The sequence below is a fragment of the Acomys russatus genome, chromosome 17 (assembly GCF_903995435.1).
Source record: "Acomys russatus chromosome 17, mAcoRus1.1, whole genome shotgun sequence".
NCBI classification, from domain to species: Eukaryota; Metazoa; Chordata; class Mammalia; order Rodentia; family Muridae; genus Acomys; species Acomys russatus.
The window spans coordinates 56,305,901-56,321,222 of NC_067153.1; the positions used below are offsets into that span (position 1 = coordinate 56,305,901).

The window sequence follows — 15,322 nt, forward strand, 5'->3', positions numbered from 1 at the left end:
ACGGCGTATTCTCCAAATCTGGGTTCTCTGGACAGGTCTTTATTTCTCTTTAGTGGTGCTTAACTAACTAGTAGCTGGGACAAGACGCTCTCATCAGAAAAACTTAATTTCATCACTTGGGACACTTTGTTGTAATGTCTGTCTTATCTGATATAAGGTTGTTTAAAGATAGGGACGATAATACTCAATAGATCATAATCTGGAACTAATATTATTACTTTGAATCGTACCAAAAAGACCTTACCATTATGTTGAGAATATTAAGTTCTTTGAACTTAATATTTTGGGGGATTATTTTAAAAAGGTAGATAGCTCTAGTTAAAAAAGAACTATCTTATTATGGTCACTATACAATGTTTGTATCCAAAGTCCCCATATTTCATGTGATTACAGCGAAAGTGTATAGTTAGCCATTGTAAAGGAAGCGCCATTCTGTACAGTTTTGGGTCCTTTGTCACACCCTGTCATATATACCAGCACACTGCTGGGCTTTTCCACAGCAAGTGGAGGCTTTTTTTGTTTTGTTTTGCTTTCCGTGAAAACACAACACTTACTTTGGATTTGCATGGACGTGAGATCAACCCTCACTTTGCTGAAAGCAGTGTATCCAGCAGGTCGGTAGTCATCTTTACATGCACAGTCTCGCCTCCTGCTTCCATTGAAGGGGCACTCATGGGGATTTTGAAGCCTGTAACCACAGTGGGATATTTTAGTACGTGGTTCATTTGTGAGAGCCCCATGTGCTAGACGAAGAACTTGGAAGAGGAAGGACAGAAGACACACTTCTGTTCTTCCACATCACAGCAGCATGCCGTTGACTGAGAAAGAAGCTGAATTGGCCATCGGCTACCATGTAGAGGTCTCACGGGAGAATACAAAAACTGTTTGTAAAAGAGAAGGGGTTAATTCTCCCAGCTTGTGTTACTAGAATTAATTGGATTTCTATGAAAATAGACAAGATCTTAAGCTTACCCCTTCTGTATAGCCCCACTCTCGCACTCTTTGTGATTGCCGGCGAACACATGGCTAAGGCCCCAATGTGCCCACCTCCTTCTCATGTGAGGGATTCCAATGCCACAATATCTATGGGCCCTAAAAAATGCACAGATAGGACAAACTATCTCATACCTGAGGCCATATACTTCTGAAAAGTTGTCTTCGCCTTTGACCAGTGGCAAATATTCTCTAGGGTTCTCCAGACGCATGCCCGAGCAATGGATCTAAGGGAAACACATAAATGTCTAGAAAACATGTTCCAAGGCAAAGATCAAAGTTAAAATCAACTAGAAATGTTTTTCAAAATACCTTCATTATTCTTCCCCTGATGTTAAGGTCGTAGTCACCATCCTTGGTAGCATTGTTTGCAACTTGGATTTCTTTGCAGGTAGTAAATAATTTGCCTTCAAGGATAAATCAATGCAACGCATCATCACTGAACAAATCCCAAACAGTGTGGGCTTGACCATCAGAATCGTCTCAGTATTCTGAAGGTCTGACACTTTGTGTTGCAGAATGTGGCAAGTGCATAGATCTAGGTTGACGTGTTAACTAAAACTCGGGGACACTTGATGCTGGGTAGGTTTTTGAATCTATTACTTACAGTCATTGGCATAACATTTCTTTTGAGCATCTGGCTTTAAACGCTTTAAACATAAGTCACTGGGCCAACCGTTTTCAGTCCTGCACTCTACTCTTCTCTCCGTTATCCCATTTCCACAAGTTACTGAGCACTGTCAACACACAGTAAAGGTTGAGATAAAATAGATCACAAATAACAAGGCCAGGAAACCCACACTGCCTTCTCCAAGACTAGGCTCTTTTAGAACAAAGTGCGGGCCAACAACAGTTACAACTATGGAAGATACAAAAACACTCTGGGTTTGCCTAGTCACTGGAGAAAAAGAAAAGCCCTTACGTCTGAGCGTGCACCTGTTGTTTCTCAGTTACTGGCTTTGTGTCATTTATTTTGTACAACTGTGTCAGTGGTACACTACGACTGTCCAGTAAACATGAATTAATGAGACTTATTAAAACTCCTTATATACACAACACACTGCAAATACTTAATAAATATTAATCTTATTTATTACCCTTACTACAGCTACTTAGATGCTTTCTTTCTGATGAAATTATAGAGTAATGTTGCGGTGTTTCTGTTAGGTTGATAAATAGAATGCAGTGTAAATCATATCATATATATATATATATACATATATACATATATATATATTAGAAAAATCTGGCTTTTCACTTAGCTGATAAACATTCCCGAAGCACCTGCATAAGTGCAAGCCATTGAACATATTCTCTGAGGACTACAAATAAGGACTATTCTTATCTTTTTACAAGACAGAATAAACAGAGGAAGGATAAATTATTTCCACAAATAACTCATAAAATGGGTTTCAGACGATGGTGTAGAAGATAACATGGAAGGTCTACTAAAAAAAAAATGTATATTGCCAGGCATTCCACCCATGAAAAGTCTTGTGCAAAGAGCCTTAAATTCAGAACTCTGGACTGACCTTGCTCCATTTCCCCACTTTCCAAGTGGCTACATGCAAACAACTTCCAACATCGCATTTGTACACATGAGGAAAAGGTATCACGGGGCATTCTTCATAGTCTACAGGCCGAAGCTGATGGAACACACGCTTCTTAGGGGACTGGATCCTAGTGCAGTAAGTAATCTTCTGTGGGTGAGTGAACCCACAATTGCCTGCACACTGAAATATGCACACTGGTAAGTCCCAAGAGACTTCTCCTTGACCAGTGTAGGGCACTGCCATCCCCTTTGGCTAACCCCCAGAACTTGAAGGTAACACTCTATTGCTGAAAACACCACAGAGCTAGGAGGGATTGATCTAGAACAGACTGGAAGCCTCCTCCCTGGGGACAAGATCTCATGGTATTAGAAGGTGATGAGCAAGTTGCTAAGGTAGAGAAGCAATCAAGTCCTATCCCACAGTAAAGTCTGTGGACCGAAACCATGTCCAGTGGCAACATAGATTCAAAGGTGATATAGTGACACATATCTTGCTAGTAATCAACAGTTGTTTCACTGGGCTTAAGGGCAACTTACTAAGAAACAATCCATGCCCCTGATACTGTAAACTAATCAACATTCTACAGCTGGTGAGGTCATAAAGCCTAGAACAGTGGTTTCAACCTTCCCAATGCTGCAACCCCTTCGTTCACTTCCTCGTGTTGTGCTGACCCCCCCCCCAGCCATAAAATTATTTTTATTGCCACTTTATATCTGTAAGTCTGCTAATGTTACTTATCGTAGTGTAAATATCTCATGTGAAGATGGTCTTAGGCGACCCATGCGAAAGGTTTTTTGACCCCTAAAGGGGTCACGACCCACAGAGCACCAATGTCTTAGAGGATAACCTACTTGTCCAAACCAATTTAATTCCCAACTGTATTCAAAGCCCTGTTTTATACCCACAGGTAAGTGTAGCTTTAACCCCCCCCCCCCCCCCCCACCCATCAAAGACAATTTTGTCTTTGCCAGGTTTCTATGGCAGCGACAGGCAGAAAAGCCAAGACGACCTTACCTGCGATGAGTCTCCTGTTACCACCACATACTTGCAGTGAGGATTCTTGCACTTTTTGGTTGAAAGAGGTTTTGTCAAAGGATCACAGAAACTTTCGTTCACTTGCACGTTTTTTTCATTCGTGCATTTCACTAGCCGGTAGGTCTTTTTTTTCTTACATGATGTTGAGCACTGGAAACGCAACGGGAAAAAAATCAGCAACACTTTCCTCTATGCAGTGTCCTTGCAAGGTTGCTTGTCGAGTTCTGGGTGTGATGGTACATAACTGCAAAGTCAGAACTCCAGAACGGAAGCGGGAGAATGAGGAGTTCTAGGGCAGCCAGACCTACAGGAGCCTCTGCCTCAAAATAAAGAGGTAGGAAAAGACAAGACAGGGAAGGAAAGAGAAGAGGAGGGAAGGGAAAGGGGAAGGGAGGAAGGGAGGGAAAAGGGAGGGAAGGGAGAGAAGGGGAGGGGAGCAGGGAAAAGTAGGGCTCAGCAGACAGAGCACTTAAGCAAAACCCTGTCAAGTTGAATTCAACTATAAGAACCCACCTAAGCTCCTTTGACCCCAACACATAGGCCAAAGCAAACACACAGGAGCTTTCACACAGTCATATCTCTCTCTCTGTGTCTCTCTGTCTCTCTCTCTGTCTCTCTCTGTCTCTCTCTGTCTCTCTCTGTCTCTCTCTCTCTCTCTCTGTCTCTCTCTGTGTCTGTGTCTCTGTGTCTCTGTCTCTCTGTGTCTCTGTCTCTGTCTCTGTCTCTCTCTCTCTCTCTCTCTCTCTCTCTCTCTCTCACACACACACACACACACACACACACACACACACACGATCCGGCCCTTGTGAACACTCACATCTAGCCAGCCTTCTGTTGCCCACTGGTACTTCATGCAGTCCTGATGCCAACAGTGCCGCTGTCCCTGAGGCCGGGTGAATGGATCACACAGGCCTTCAGCCACTCGCCCAGTACCTCTCAGTCTGCAGTACACCTCCCTCTGCTGCACCCCAGAGCCACAGGTCACAGAGCACTACAAGAGATCACAAAAAGGACCTGAACACGGTAGCCAGCACATTTCAAGTCTCATATTGACATCCAAAGAAAGCATTGCACATTTTCTTATTTGTTGTAGACATGTCCTGATATTATATCATGCATCAGGTAGGAAATCCATAAAGTGATAGTGCTCACTATTATGTCTACATTCTATATAAATATATAGATTATTTTAAAACCTGTTATTCACTTCACAAAGTCCTTCAAGCTTTCCAGAACTGCCAACAACTGAAGCAGGCTATGCTGGATGGTACCCGTTCCTGAATTAAGTATATAGCTAATAACTATAAAAGTCACCACGAAGGGATACTACATCATTTTAAATGACACACCAATTTCAACACTATGCCAATTATTTACCACTAAATACCAATCTCTAAGACTTTTGTTATATTCTTATTTTTATGTGCAACACCCGCTATAATTTGAACCTATTGGGGGCTCCAAATATTTGCTGAGCTGTTGAGTCTTGCTTATATTCATGGGCAGGATTCTGGAGAAGCTTGCCTATATTAGAAATGTAGACACCTTTCCCATGTTTCTTCAACCCCTCCCCCATTTTCTTGCCATCATTGACAATATGTGACTGTTAATAGTTCTACAAACATTTCATTCAGTCATCCAGAGAATCTCTAAGACTGGAGCGCTCCCTTCAGCTCTGCGCTCTTCTTTCCCGCTGCCCATCAGGATTCCCCTTAGCCCATGCACAGCCATGAAAACCTTTACTATATATGCCTCCAGGCTCCTCCTGCCCTACCTGGTACCCAGTTCCCAAACCGTGCTTTGGTACTTGCTGCAGCAGCACCACTGTCACTTGCAACCTTCCCTCCTCGCCTGTCCGAGCTGCTATTCATTTCCAGTTTAAACTGGGTGGGCCATAAGTAACAGACGTTTATGTCTCACAGGTGGAAAGTTCAAAGTGAAAGCGTCGGGATATTTCATGTCTGGTGAGCAAATGCTTCCTGCCTCCCAGATGGTCATCTTTACATCTTCACACGCGAAATGGACCAAGAGCTCCTTAAAAGCCCCATTCACGTGGAAGAGAGTATCAATTACAGGGGCACTAACTTAATGCTCACTTCCCAAAGACCCTACCTCCAATAGGATTGCTTGGGGGATAAATGTTTCACTATGCACTTGGGGGAGGAAATACAAACTCTTATCATGACGGAACATTGACGCTTTGCTCTCTCTAGTTAAGTCCACACTGAGTTGCCTCCCAGGAATGAAAACTTGGCAACTTTTCAGCTCTGGGATGGCAGGCGTTCTCTAACTCAGTATCCATACAGCAGACACTGGCAACAAAGAGCTGTGAGGCCAACACTAACAGAATTTGGAGAAGGTTGAAGGGTGCTTGCTAGTTGTGAATTTGGTTGTCTGTGTCCCTATTATTCCAGAAAGTATTGGAGATCACACAGGGTAATAATGTTTGAAGACCCACTGGTATTCTCAACACAGATAGTACAAGAAGAAGAAATCTAGTTGTTTTTCAAACTCTCTGTTCATACAGGAACCCCCGAGGACCTAAACTCCTCTTTTCTACTGCACAATATATTTTATTATAATAAAATATTTAAAACTCACATTAGCTAAGATCTGAATTTACCCAGGGACTCAGTTCCCTTTTACAGACCATGGCAGCTGGTCACTTAAGTGGCTGCCAAGTATGACCCATGTGGCTGCCACATACATCAAAAGTACTTTTTGTTTTCTCCTTTCTGAACACAGTGGACATTTTATACCTTACATCAACCTGCATGCTATGCTTAGGCTACTGGGTTCTGCTGACTCATGAAATGCTTTCACCTGGATGTCATCTAGCCCTTAACATAGAGATAACAATGTGTGCTTTGCACCACAAATAATATTAGGCAGACCAACATACCTACATTCTGGGTAGCTCATCTGAACCTCTTACAAAAAAGGTTAGCCAATAAGATAGTCCTGTTTTATAGTCCTAAAAACGCTCCAGACAATTTCAGAAACATAAAGTGTAGCCTTGAAAAGGAATTCTTAGGAAAAAATTAGTTCACAAAAACCACTTCTGAGGAAGAAGTCCTACCAAACAGACAGTGTTTCCTTTAAGTCCACAAAACAAAAACTTTGTCTGGTTTTGTCTTTTTATCGTAGCACACGTTTAGAAAAATCCACGGAGACCTTAAATTCCTATTTTAAAATATAGAATGCTATATTCTTAACATAGGCCTCATCCCTAAAATTAATCATGCAAAGACACCTTAAAAAGAATGCATTCCCCAGTATTTTATTTCTACATCAAATTTTGGCAAGTAAATAAATTATACTCTTAGAAGATCCTACTTTTAGGCACATATATTTGGTGGAGATTTTTTTATTATTTCCAGAGTTGCTCAAAATAGAATTATTGAGACCATCTTGTCCCCCTTGCTTACTTCCCACAGTGTGTCTGTCACACAGTAGGCTCCCTCAATTCTTCTGTCTACCAAGTAGCTATTAGATTTATATCACAACCACCTTATTTATATGGTTGAATAGAATGGGGTTATATCCTTTGTCTATCTTTCTGAATTGCCCAGAGTGTTGGCCCCGATCAAGGGGAGATGAGTAAGTGAGTTCAGGGTTTTTATCACCATCTTTTCCCAGCTGTAGGTACATGGTGGCCGTTACCTTCATTCTTACAGAACAACTAAAATATGATAGTGTCGATCTCTTGTCTGACTTACCGCTGTCTTTAATATGTAAGTCTGAAACCTACCCCATTGATTACTTGTCACATGTGGCTTTGTTAAGCGCAGAGGACTATTGCATACCTTTGCACTGAGAAGCTCAGAACAACAGCGGGATAACTCTCAACACAACTCTGAAAAGGCACTGAGCAGCAAGATCCACAGATCTACCTAGGACACAGCGGACAACTCTCAAGCTGACCATGGGTTGTGGCTGTGACGTAGGAGATTTGCTCTTCTTGGTCACCAACATCCCTGTGCGTCCCAAGCATCCTTCTCTACTGGGCTACTGTTACATCTGCCCATGACTGTATCACGGGGGATCTTTTCTGACCTTTGGCCATCTGACCCACAATACTAAACCTATCGTCCTTTCTAACAAATTGGCTTGGTTTACTACCAAAGATGAAACGACGCTCTACTGAAGGAATGGGTTTTGGGGGCTTCGGAGGCAGAGATGAATGTTAAGACCAGGAAAGATATGGATGCCCTGTACATAGTCTGCCTTCTTGAATTGCTCTTCCTAGTCATAGTAGTTAGTTCCATTCACCCACACAGTCCCCAGATCTCTGCCAGAAACAAATAGCCACTTGCGCGGCTCTTGCTCTTTGATTTATTCTATAAAAAGTACTGACATGAAGCCAGCAATTGCAGGCTGTCCCCGCACTACATCTGGCAATGTCCTCTACACATGTGTGATTTCAGAGGGACTCACAAGATAATCGCTGGTTGCTTCTTTGTTCCAATTGTATAAACTGTAGCATTGCTTTAAAACAATTACTATAAAATAAGTTCATCTTTATTGCCACCTTGCATGATGCCTCAACTACAAAGACTCATTTGGAAAACTGCTGGTCCAGATTGTTCAAATGACTTTTAGGGCAGTGCATTCCACTTGGTATCTGATAACGTTTTTAATGTAAGTATTTGGTGGTGCATGCTAATGGCCGCTGCTAAGCGATGATAAACACTGATTTATAAGACCATTTGTCTCCTTTTTCCAGATGTGTGGCTTGAGGGGCAAATTAAATACTCTAATCATTAAAAAGGACAAATGCACTCACCACCCCTCCACACACCCTTCCCGGAAACAAGGGGGCCTCTTTGCATCGTGTTTTGGAATTGCAGCTTTGCTTGCTAACCCGACACTGCTCAGAGCCCTCAGTGTGTAAGGTCCCAATTATGATACCGAGTGCCATCCACATGGATTCCTGTGCCTAGGGGAAAATCTTCCTGAAGTCTTATCTCCTTTGATCAGAGCCCACCTAACGGACAACTTAGAAAGATAACAGAAGAATCTCGCTCTACTTTTCTTATGCCAGGGACCAGTCAAGTGTCACTAAGTTCCCAACACAATAACCCTCTGCAGAGGCTCCCTGGTCTACTGTGAAACTACAGGTTTCTCATTCAGTATCAAGGAGATTACATGGTGCCGTTAAAAAGCCACCGCCCATTAGAAATCGATGTAGGTTTGGTGTTCTTGTCCCTGAGTGTGCCGAGGCATACACACATCGAGATACCTTTCTTTCAAAATCGTGTTGTCATCCTGACCTCATTTGTTTATCAGTTTCCTTCGTGCTGAATCTTTTTAGCTTATCCAAAATTACCAAGGCCTCCCACTTCACTTGTTCCATGTCTAGTTGCAATTCTGCATGCAATTTACTAGTTGTATGTATCTCCAGGATGCGGGCTTAACCCGAATCCAAGGTTCTGAGACGCAAACAAGGCCATTGCTAAATACATCACTGGGTATGGTTTGTCCATAGCTAACCAAGACGATACCCACAGCCTTAAGCCACTTACTCGCTAGCAGAGCATCCTGTAAACTATTTTACCAATAGACTTAAGCAAGTGCAACAATGCCACACAGTGTTGAGCACAGTGCAGAAAACTCTACAATAAAAGACACCTCAAAGGTTCCTACAAACAAATACCGAACTCAGGTTTTAAAAATGTAAATGTAGGTATCTAGAGATGATGGATGAATGGATGGAAAAGAAGGAAAAGGGGTGGATAGATAAATGGTAGATGATAGATAGTTGATAGAAAAATAGATAATTGATAGATGATAGATAGATGATGGATAGATAGATAGATAGATAGATAGATAGATAGATAGATAGATGGATAGATAGATAGATAGATAGATAGATAGATAGAGAGATAGATAGATGAGGCAGATGATGGCTGTAAAATGCACATACCTCCATCCATCTATTGGCTTTCCATGAAGGGCATCGTCCCGACCTGCAAGCTTTGTGAGTTCGCGGTTTCTGCAGATGACTGCAATAGTTTTCTCCTAATTTCCTTCGCAGCAGATCAATGCAAAGGACCTCTCGGTGCTTTACACCTTTGCCACAAGACGCTGAGCACTATGGGAAATATAGGAATACTTTTAATGTATTTTTTATTAACTTAATTTCAAGAAGTATAAATGAAAAGTAAGCAAAAGACCATTGTTTCAACATTATTGTTACACATAGTCTGATATTTGCAGTTAGTGAGCATTTGAAGCTCGCCAATCTGCTATGGGACCTTAATTGGTCCTGACAGTATAAAACTGCCATTCCTTCTATGAAAGTACTTACTGATTGTCCAAAATGTATTGGTATAGACTCTGATGCATAAAGATGCAGACTTTCTAAGATTAAAGACTGTCTTTGACCAACTGTATGCCATACCTAAACCTGTAATCTGTTTTGTGTATTTGCATTATCCTATTTTTACAGCAAAGCTATTTTTCTCAGTAAAATAAAAAAAAAATCCTAATGATCATGAGCTAATTGAGAAAACAGGTTTTTAAAACCTGTTCGTGTCTATATTTTACACCACCATGGAAAGCAAATCTCTACACCAGCAGCCATCCAATGTCGGTAGCAAAATCCTTGAAAGTATCATTCCATGCGTGAGGCCAGTGCAGCGTAGTTAACAGCTATGATCATCAACACAAGAGGAAGAGTATAAAATGTTCAGTATAGTCCTAGTCCCCGTGCAGATTCTTTCGTTGTTGTTGTTGTTGTTGTTGTTGTTGTTTTGCGTGTTCTTGTTTGTTTGTTTGAGACAGGGTTTCTCTGTAGAGCCTTGGCTGTCCTGGAACTCACTCTGTAGAGCCAGTTTGCCTAGAACTCATATAGACCCTTGTGTCTCTGCCTCCCAAGTGCTAGGATTATCATTGTGCGCTACCACGGCCCAGCCCCATGCAGATTCTGGCAAAATATTAGATTCCTCTTCTAACTTTCCTCATGAGTTCTCTGAGTGGACACTGCTAATTTCACCATGATAGACGGGCCCGGGGAAAGTCAAGCAAGGAAGACATGGATCCCAGACAACTCGTATTTACACCAATGTGGAAGGTGTGTCTCTCGATCACCAGCCCTCCAACTTATCCAGTTAAAAAAATTTTAAGATATTAGTGTGTATTGGATTCCTTTAGAAATACGTAAAGATTGTGAGAATATTAGATATTATACGACATATGTTTATATGTATAATATAATTATATACACATGTATATACATATGAGCACCAGAACTTGGATTGTGTCTCAAAAGCCTGTAACTCCAGCTTCCAGGATCCAGCACCCTCTCTAGCCTCCATTCATGTGTGTGCTGGCATGTGTGTGTGTGTGTGTTTGTGTGTCTATGTGCACTCATATTCTGTGTGTATGTATATATGTACAGATGCACATCAACACATATGCATATATACTGATACAGAGCCAAGTACATGTACACAGAAATTAAAATCATGCTTGTTTGTTTCTGAGATGGCACTTCACTGTGTAGCTCTGGCTGACATGGAACTTGCTAGGTAGGCTATGATGGCCTTGAACTCACAGCAATCTGGCTACTTTTGCCTCCTGAGTGATGAGATTAAAGGTGCACGTCACCACACTCAGGAAAAAATGTCTTAAATTTCATACTGCTCCTGGAGAAGACTCGAGTTTAGTTCCCAGCACACATGCGCAGTGGCTCACAACCACCTGTAACTCTAGCTCCCACGGACTCCGTGCCCTCTTCTCTCCTCTTTGGGCATACCTTCACACATATACACATATAATCCACACATATATTCATAATTAAATATCAAAAATAAAAATTTGAATATATAGCAATGTAATTTGGGAATAATTTAGCCTTTCATATTTTTTTCACTACTACTTCCCACTGGAACAGGCAGGCAGCTCAGTGCCTTGATGACTGTTCTCATGTCCTGGGTGGCCTCCTTCCACCATAGTCCGCTCAGGTTTGTGGAAGTCTCTGGAGAATCTCCACACACTTCTGAGGTAGACCTACCTCTATGCTAAACTCACTTGGCCACTGGTATGCTCATGACCTTACCTTTTTGTTTCTTCACTATTTATTTCCCTAAAACCAACATTGCACATTAATAAACATCAAATGTTATGCCCCATCAAGCACATATTAATGGTGGAGTGTGGTAATTATCTCAATACACACTCATGTACAGAATGTTCTTTTTGACTTGTGTCATTTTTATAATTTTGAATTGTAGACAGCCATCATCACTCTTTATTAGCGCCTTTTCAAACATAATATTTATTGTGAATATTCATGGGCAGGCTCATTAAACCTCTTCTCTTTCACTGTAATGTAGTTATAAGCTAAATATGCGTACTCTGCATTAAATGAACTAGGCAGGGTTGGTTCTAAGAATAGTAAACATAAAGAAAGTCATAAAAAAAACCACTACAAGATATTAAATGTCACTAAAATGATAAGTAAAAACACTACAGAATTGAATAATCTGTGAGGGGCAACCGTTTCTTTATTTTTATTTATTTATTTGTTTGTTTTTATTTTTTGGCAACCATTTCTTAAGTCCTTAAAAGTGTGATGGGATCTTAAGAGGATCATGTTTGTTCACAGATAACATGGAAAGTCTTATATATTTGTTTTCTAAGCCTCAAGCAGACATTGTCCATGTGTTTTCATACATATAGCTATTCTTGGAAATACCTAAAGTTCTTTTAACAGTGCCAAGACCCCCAAAAATGAAAAGTAAACTTACAGAATATTGCAGGTGTTTTCAAGAACGACCAATTCATTCATAAAATGGTTGTAACAGGGAAAAGGAGACTGAAATTGGGATTTTAGCTTGGGATTCAGCAGCACCTCTGCGTGGAGTGTAAACGCACACGTGGTGAACCGAAAAGTCACTCTTCAGAAGATAGTGCAGTTCCCTATTCACCTCCGACCCTTTCTCTCCCACTTCACTTTAACTTACTAACATTATCTGGGCTATGCTTGATTAAATCCAAACTAGTATTAAACATACTCTAAATGTAAGCTAATTTTATAAATACATGTCATAAGAAAATTTTTGTTTTTTATAAAAGTAAAATTAGCAAATGTAATTTCAAGTCTATTTCTTGTTTGCTCAGGAAATGGCAACACCACTCTTCTGTCTTTAACTCATTCTCTTTTTGCTTTATGATACACTCAGTTTTAATCAAGATTCTTTTTAAACCTTGTATTACGCAACTTGTCGTCATATTTTTTTTCATTTCATTTTATGTGTAGGGGTGTTTTGCCTGCATGTATGTCTGTGCACCACATGTTTGCAGTGCATGCAGAGGCCAGAAGTGGACATTGGAGTTATAGATGGTTGTGAGCTGTCATGGGAGTTGAAAGAGCACCCAGTATGCTTAACTGCTAAGCCATCTCTCCAATCTCATTATCATGAACATTTCGAGGCACAAGAATATTCCTCACTCTTTAATGTCAAACAATGCTCATTTTTTTCTTAAATTAACCAATCCCTAGTTCTTTTATTACCCTTAAGGCCTTAAATTTGTCTACTCTCTCTCTCTCTCTCTCTCTCTCTCTCTCTCTCTCTCTCTCTCTCTCTCTCTCTCTCTCCTCTAAGCTAGAAAAACTACAAAACCAAAAATTTGCAAAGTAATTTATGCTTTGTATGGACTTAAAATAAAACCCTTTCTCTTGAGCTCTGAACAAGTACAGATCTATTTTCCCCAAGTTCTAAGGAAGAGTAGCTGCAGTACTTTATCATGTCTGATGAATGCCACATGGGAATTTCTCTAAAGGACGAGAGAGCATGCTATGCAAAGAATTATGTTTCCATTGGGAAGAGGCAGCAATGTGGAAAACAATAGTGAACTGCTACTCTCTTCCTTCCTTCCCCCCCCCCCCCCCCCGCAACACACCTCATTCTGAACTGTGAAGACGACACAAAGAAGTCAGTTTCATAGGACACCCTCAAACAGCAATTGCTTTTTCTGGTGCTACAGAAATCTGCTTTCTCTCTCTCTCTCTCTCTCTCTCTCTCTCTCTCTCTCTCTCTCTCTCTCTCTCTCACACACACACACACACACACACACACAGAGCTTTAGCCACTGATATCTCTCTCTCTCTCTCTCTCTCTCTCTCTCTCTCTCTCTCTCTCTTTCTCTCTCTCTCTCTCTCGCTCTCAAAGTTTTAACCACTGACATCTTCTAATTCCCTTGAAATTTTACTAATATCATATGGCTCATTTCTTACATTCTTGTCCATGATTCTTTTTTCTTGAGTCACTTGTGTCTCCTATATTGATTTCTTAAACTCTTTCACAACTTTCCTATTACTAGCTCAGGACAATGGCTTTTATGGTGACTTCTCATCCATGTCTTCAATGTATTTTAGTCACAGCTCCCACCCTCCTCTTTGGTGATCTCCTTTCCCACCTCAATTCCTTTCATCTCTAATGGCTGAAGGGCAGCAACAGTGGATAAGCATTCAGGTATTCTCAATCACTGGTGTTTATCAATGAGGTAAAAATAAAACTTTCTATGAAAAACAAAGCAGGGCATTTTAAGGAAATGTGCAGTTTGCAAGCGATAAAATAGAGAGTCTCCAGACTTTTTCCGGTGATCTGAAACTTCCTATTCCAAGAGAATTCAGTCTTCACTGGTAAGATTAACTCTAGAGTAGGGACGCTCTTCTTCAAACAGGATGGTTGTGTGGAATTGTAGATGAACTGATTTGTTCTTTCAGGTACAGGTAGAAAAATCAGTGACTCAATTGTGGGGACTTTCTGACTAGTTGTAGAAGCGTAAGGTGCCGAGCAAAATCAAATGAGGAGACGAAGATTGTTTTGATCTAACGCACGGGAGCCTTTGCTTCTCCAGATGTTCACAAGCCTTTTAAATCCAGAACTTTATCCTTTCTGACAGCTGTGGGAATCATTCTGATGCTGGGAGAATTAGTATGCAAGCCAGCTAGCACTAGCAAAACAGCCTTGTAACACACCTATTGCATTCTACCTCACTGGTACAAAACCTGCCCCCTACACACCTTCATTTTTGTGTGACATTAGTAAAATAACATATAATGTGAGGTCAAAAGAAATATTTTTTTCTTTATAAGAAGAAATGATTAAACAAAAAAATCTAAGAACATGTGTAACACCACGAAACTAGTGTAAAAAAAAAAGACATGTATCAATAACAAACTATCAAGCACTACAGAACCACACAGGTTTATGTGGAGCAGGACTAAAGATGTGTCCCACCTAGTACAGCCACTTTGGAAATCTATCTGGTGCTATCTCAGAAAAATGGGAATAGGCCTTCCTCAAGACCCAGCTATTCCACTCCTTGGAATATACCCAGAAGATGCTCTAGCACACAACAAGAAAATTTGCTCAACCATGTTCATAGCAGCCTTATTCATAATAGCCAGAACATGGAAACAGCCTAAGTGTCCCTCAGTAGAAGAATGGATAAAGAAACTGTGGTACATATACACTATGGAATACTACTCAGCTATTAAAAACAAGGAGTTCCCGAAATTTGTGGATAAATGGATTGAGCTAGAAATGATCATAATGAGTGAGTTAACCCAGAGGCAGAAAGAATCAGATGGTATATACTCACTTATATCTGCATACTAGCCCAAGGGGCATGTCCCACGAAAGCCTTCACTTACCAGGAAACTGGGACAGAGGGGAGGACATCCTATTGGGACTCTAGATGAGAGAAGCATGAGAGAATAGCAAAGT

At 40.9% G+C, this 15,322-nt stretch overlaps 1 protein-coding gene across 1 annotated transcript in view; it reads right to left on the minus strand.

Moving 5' to 3' along the window:
* Adamts20 (ADAM metallopeptidase with thrombospondin type 1 motif 20) overlaps positions 1-15,322 on the minus strand; it is a 121,128-nt gene that overhangs the window by 13,913 nt on the left and 91,893 nt on the right. The window contains exons 29-36 of the mRNA XM_051160250.1: positions 9,508-9,675; positions 4,399-4,572; positions 3,561-3,731; positions 2,526-2,726; positions 1,601-1,730; positions 1,306-1,400; positions 1,129-1,220; positions 555-688 (exon numbers count right to left, since the gene is read on the minus strand). Coding sequence (XP_051016207.1) covers positions 555-688; positions 1,129-1,220; positions 1,306-1,400; positions 1,601-1,730; positions 2,526-2,726; positions 3,561-3,731; positions 4,399-4,572; positions 9,508-9,675 — 1,165 coding nt within the window. The remainder of the gene's footprint in view (positions 1-554; positions 689-1,128; positions 1,221-1,305; positions 1,401-1,600; positions 1,731-2,525; positions 2,727-3,560; positions 3,732-4,398; positions 4,573-9,507; positions 9,676-15,322) is intronic.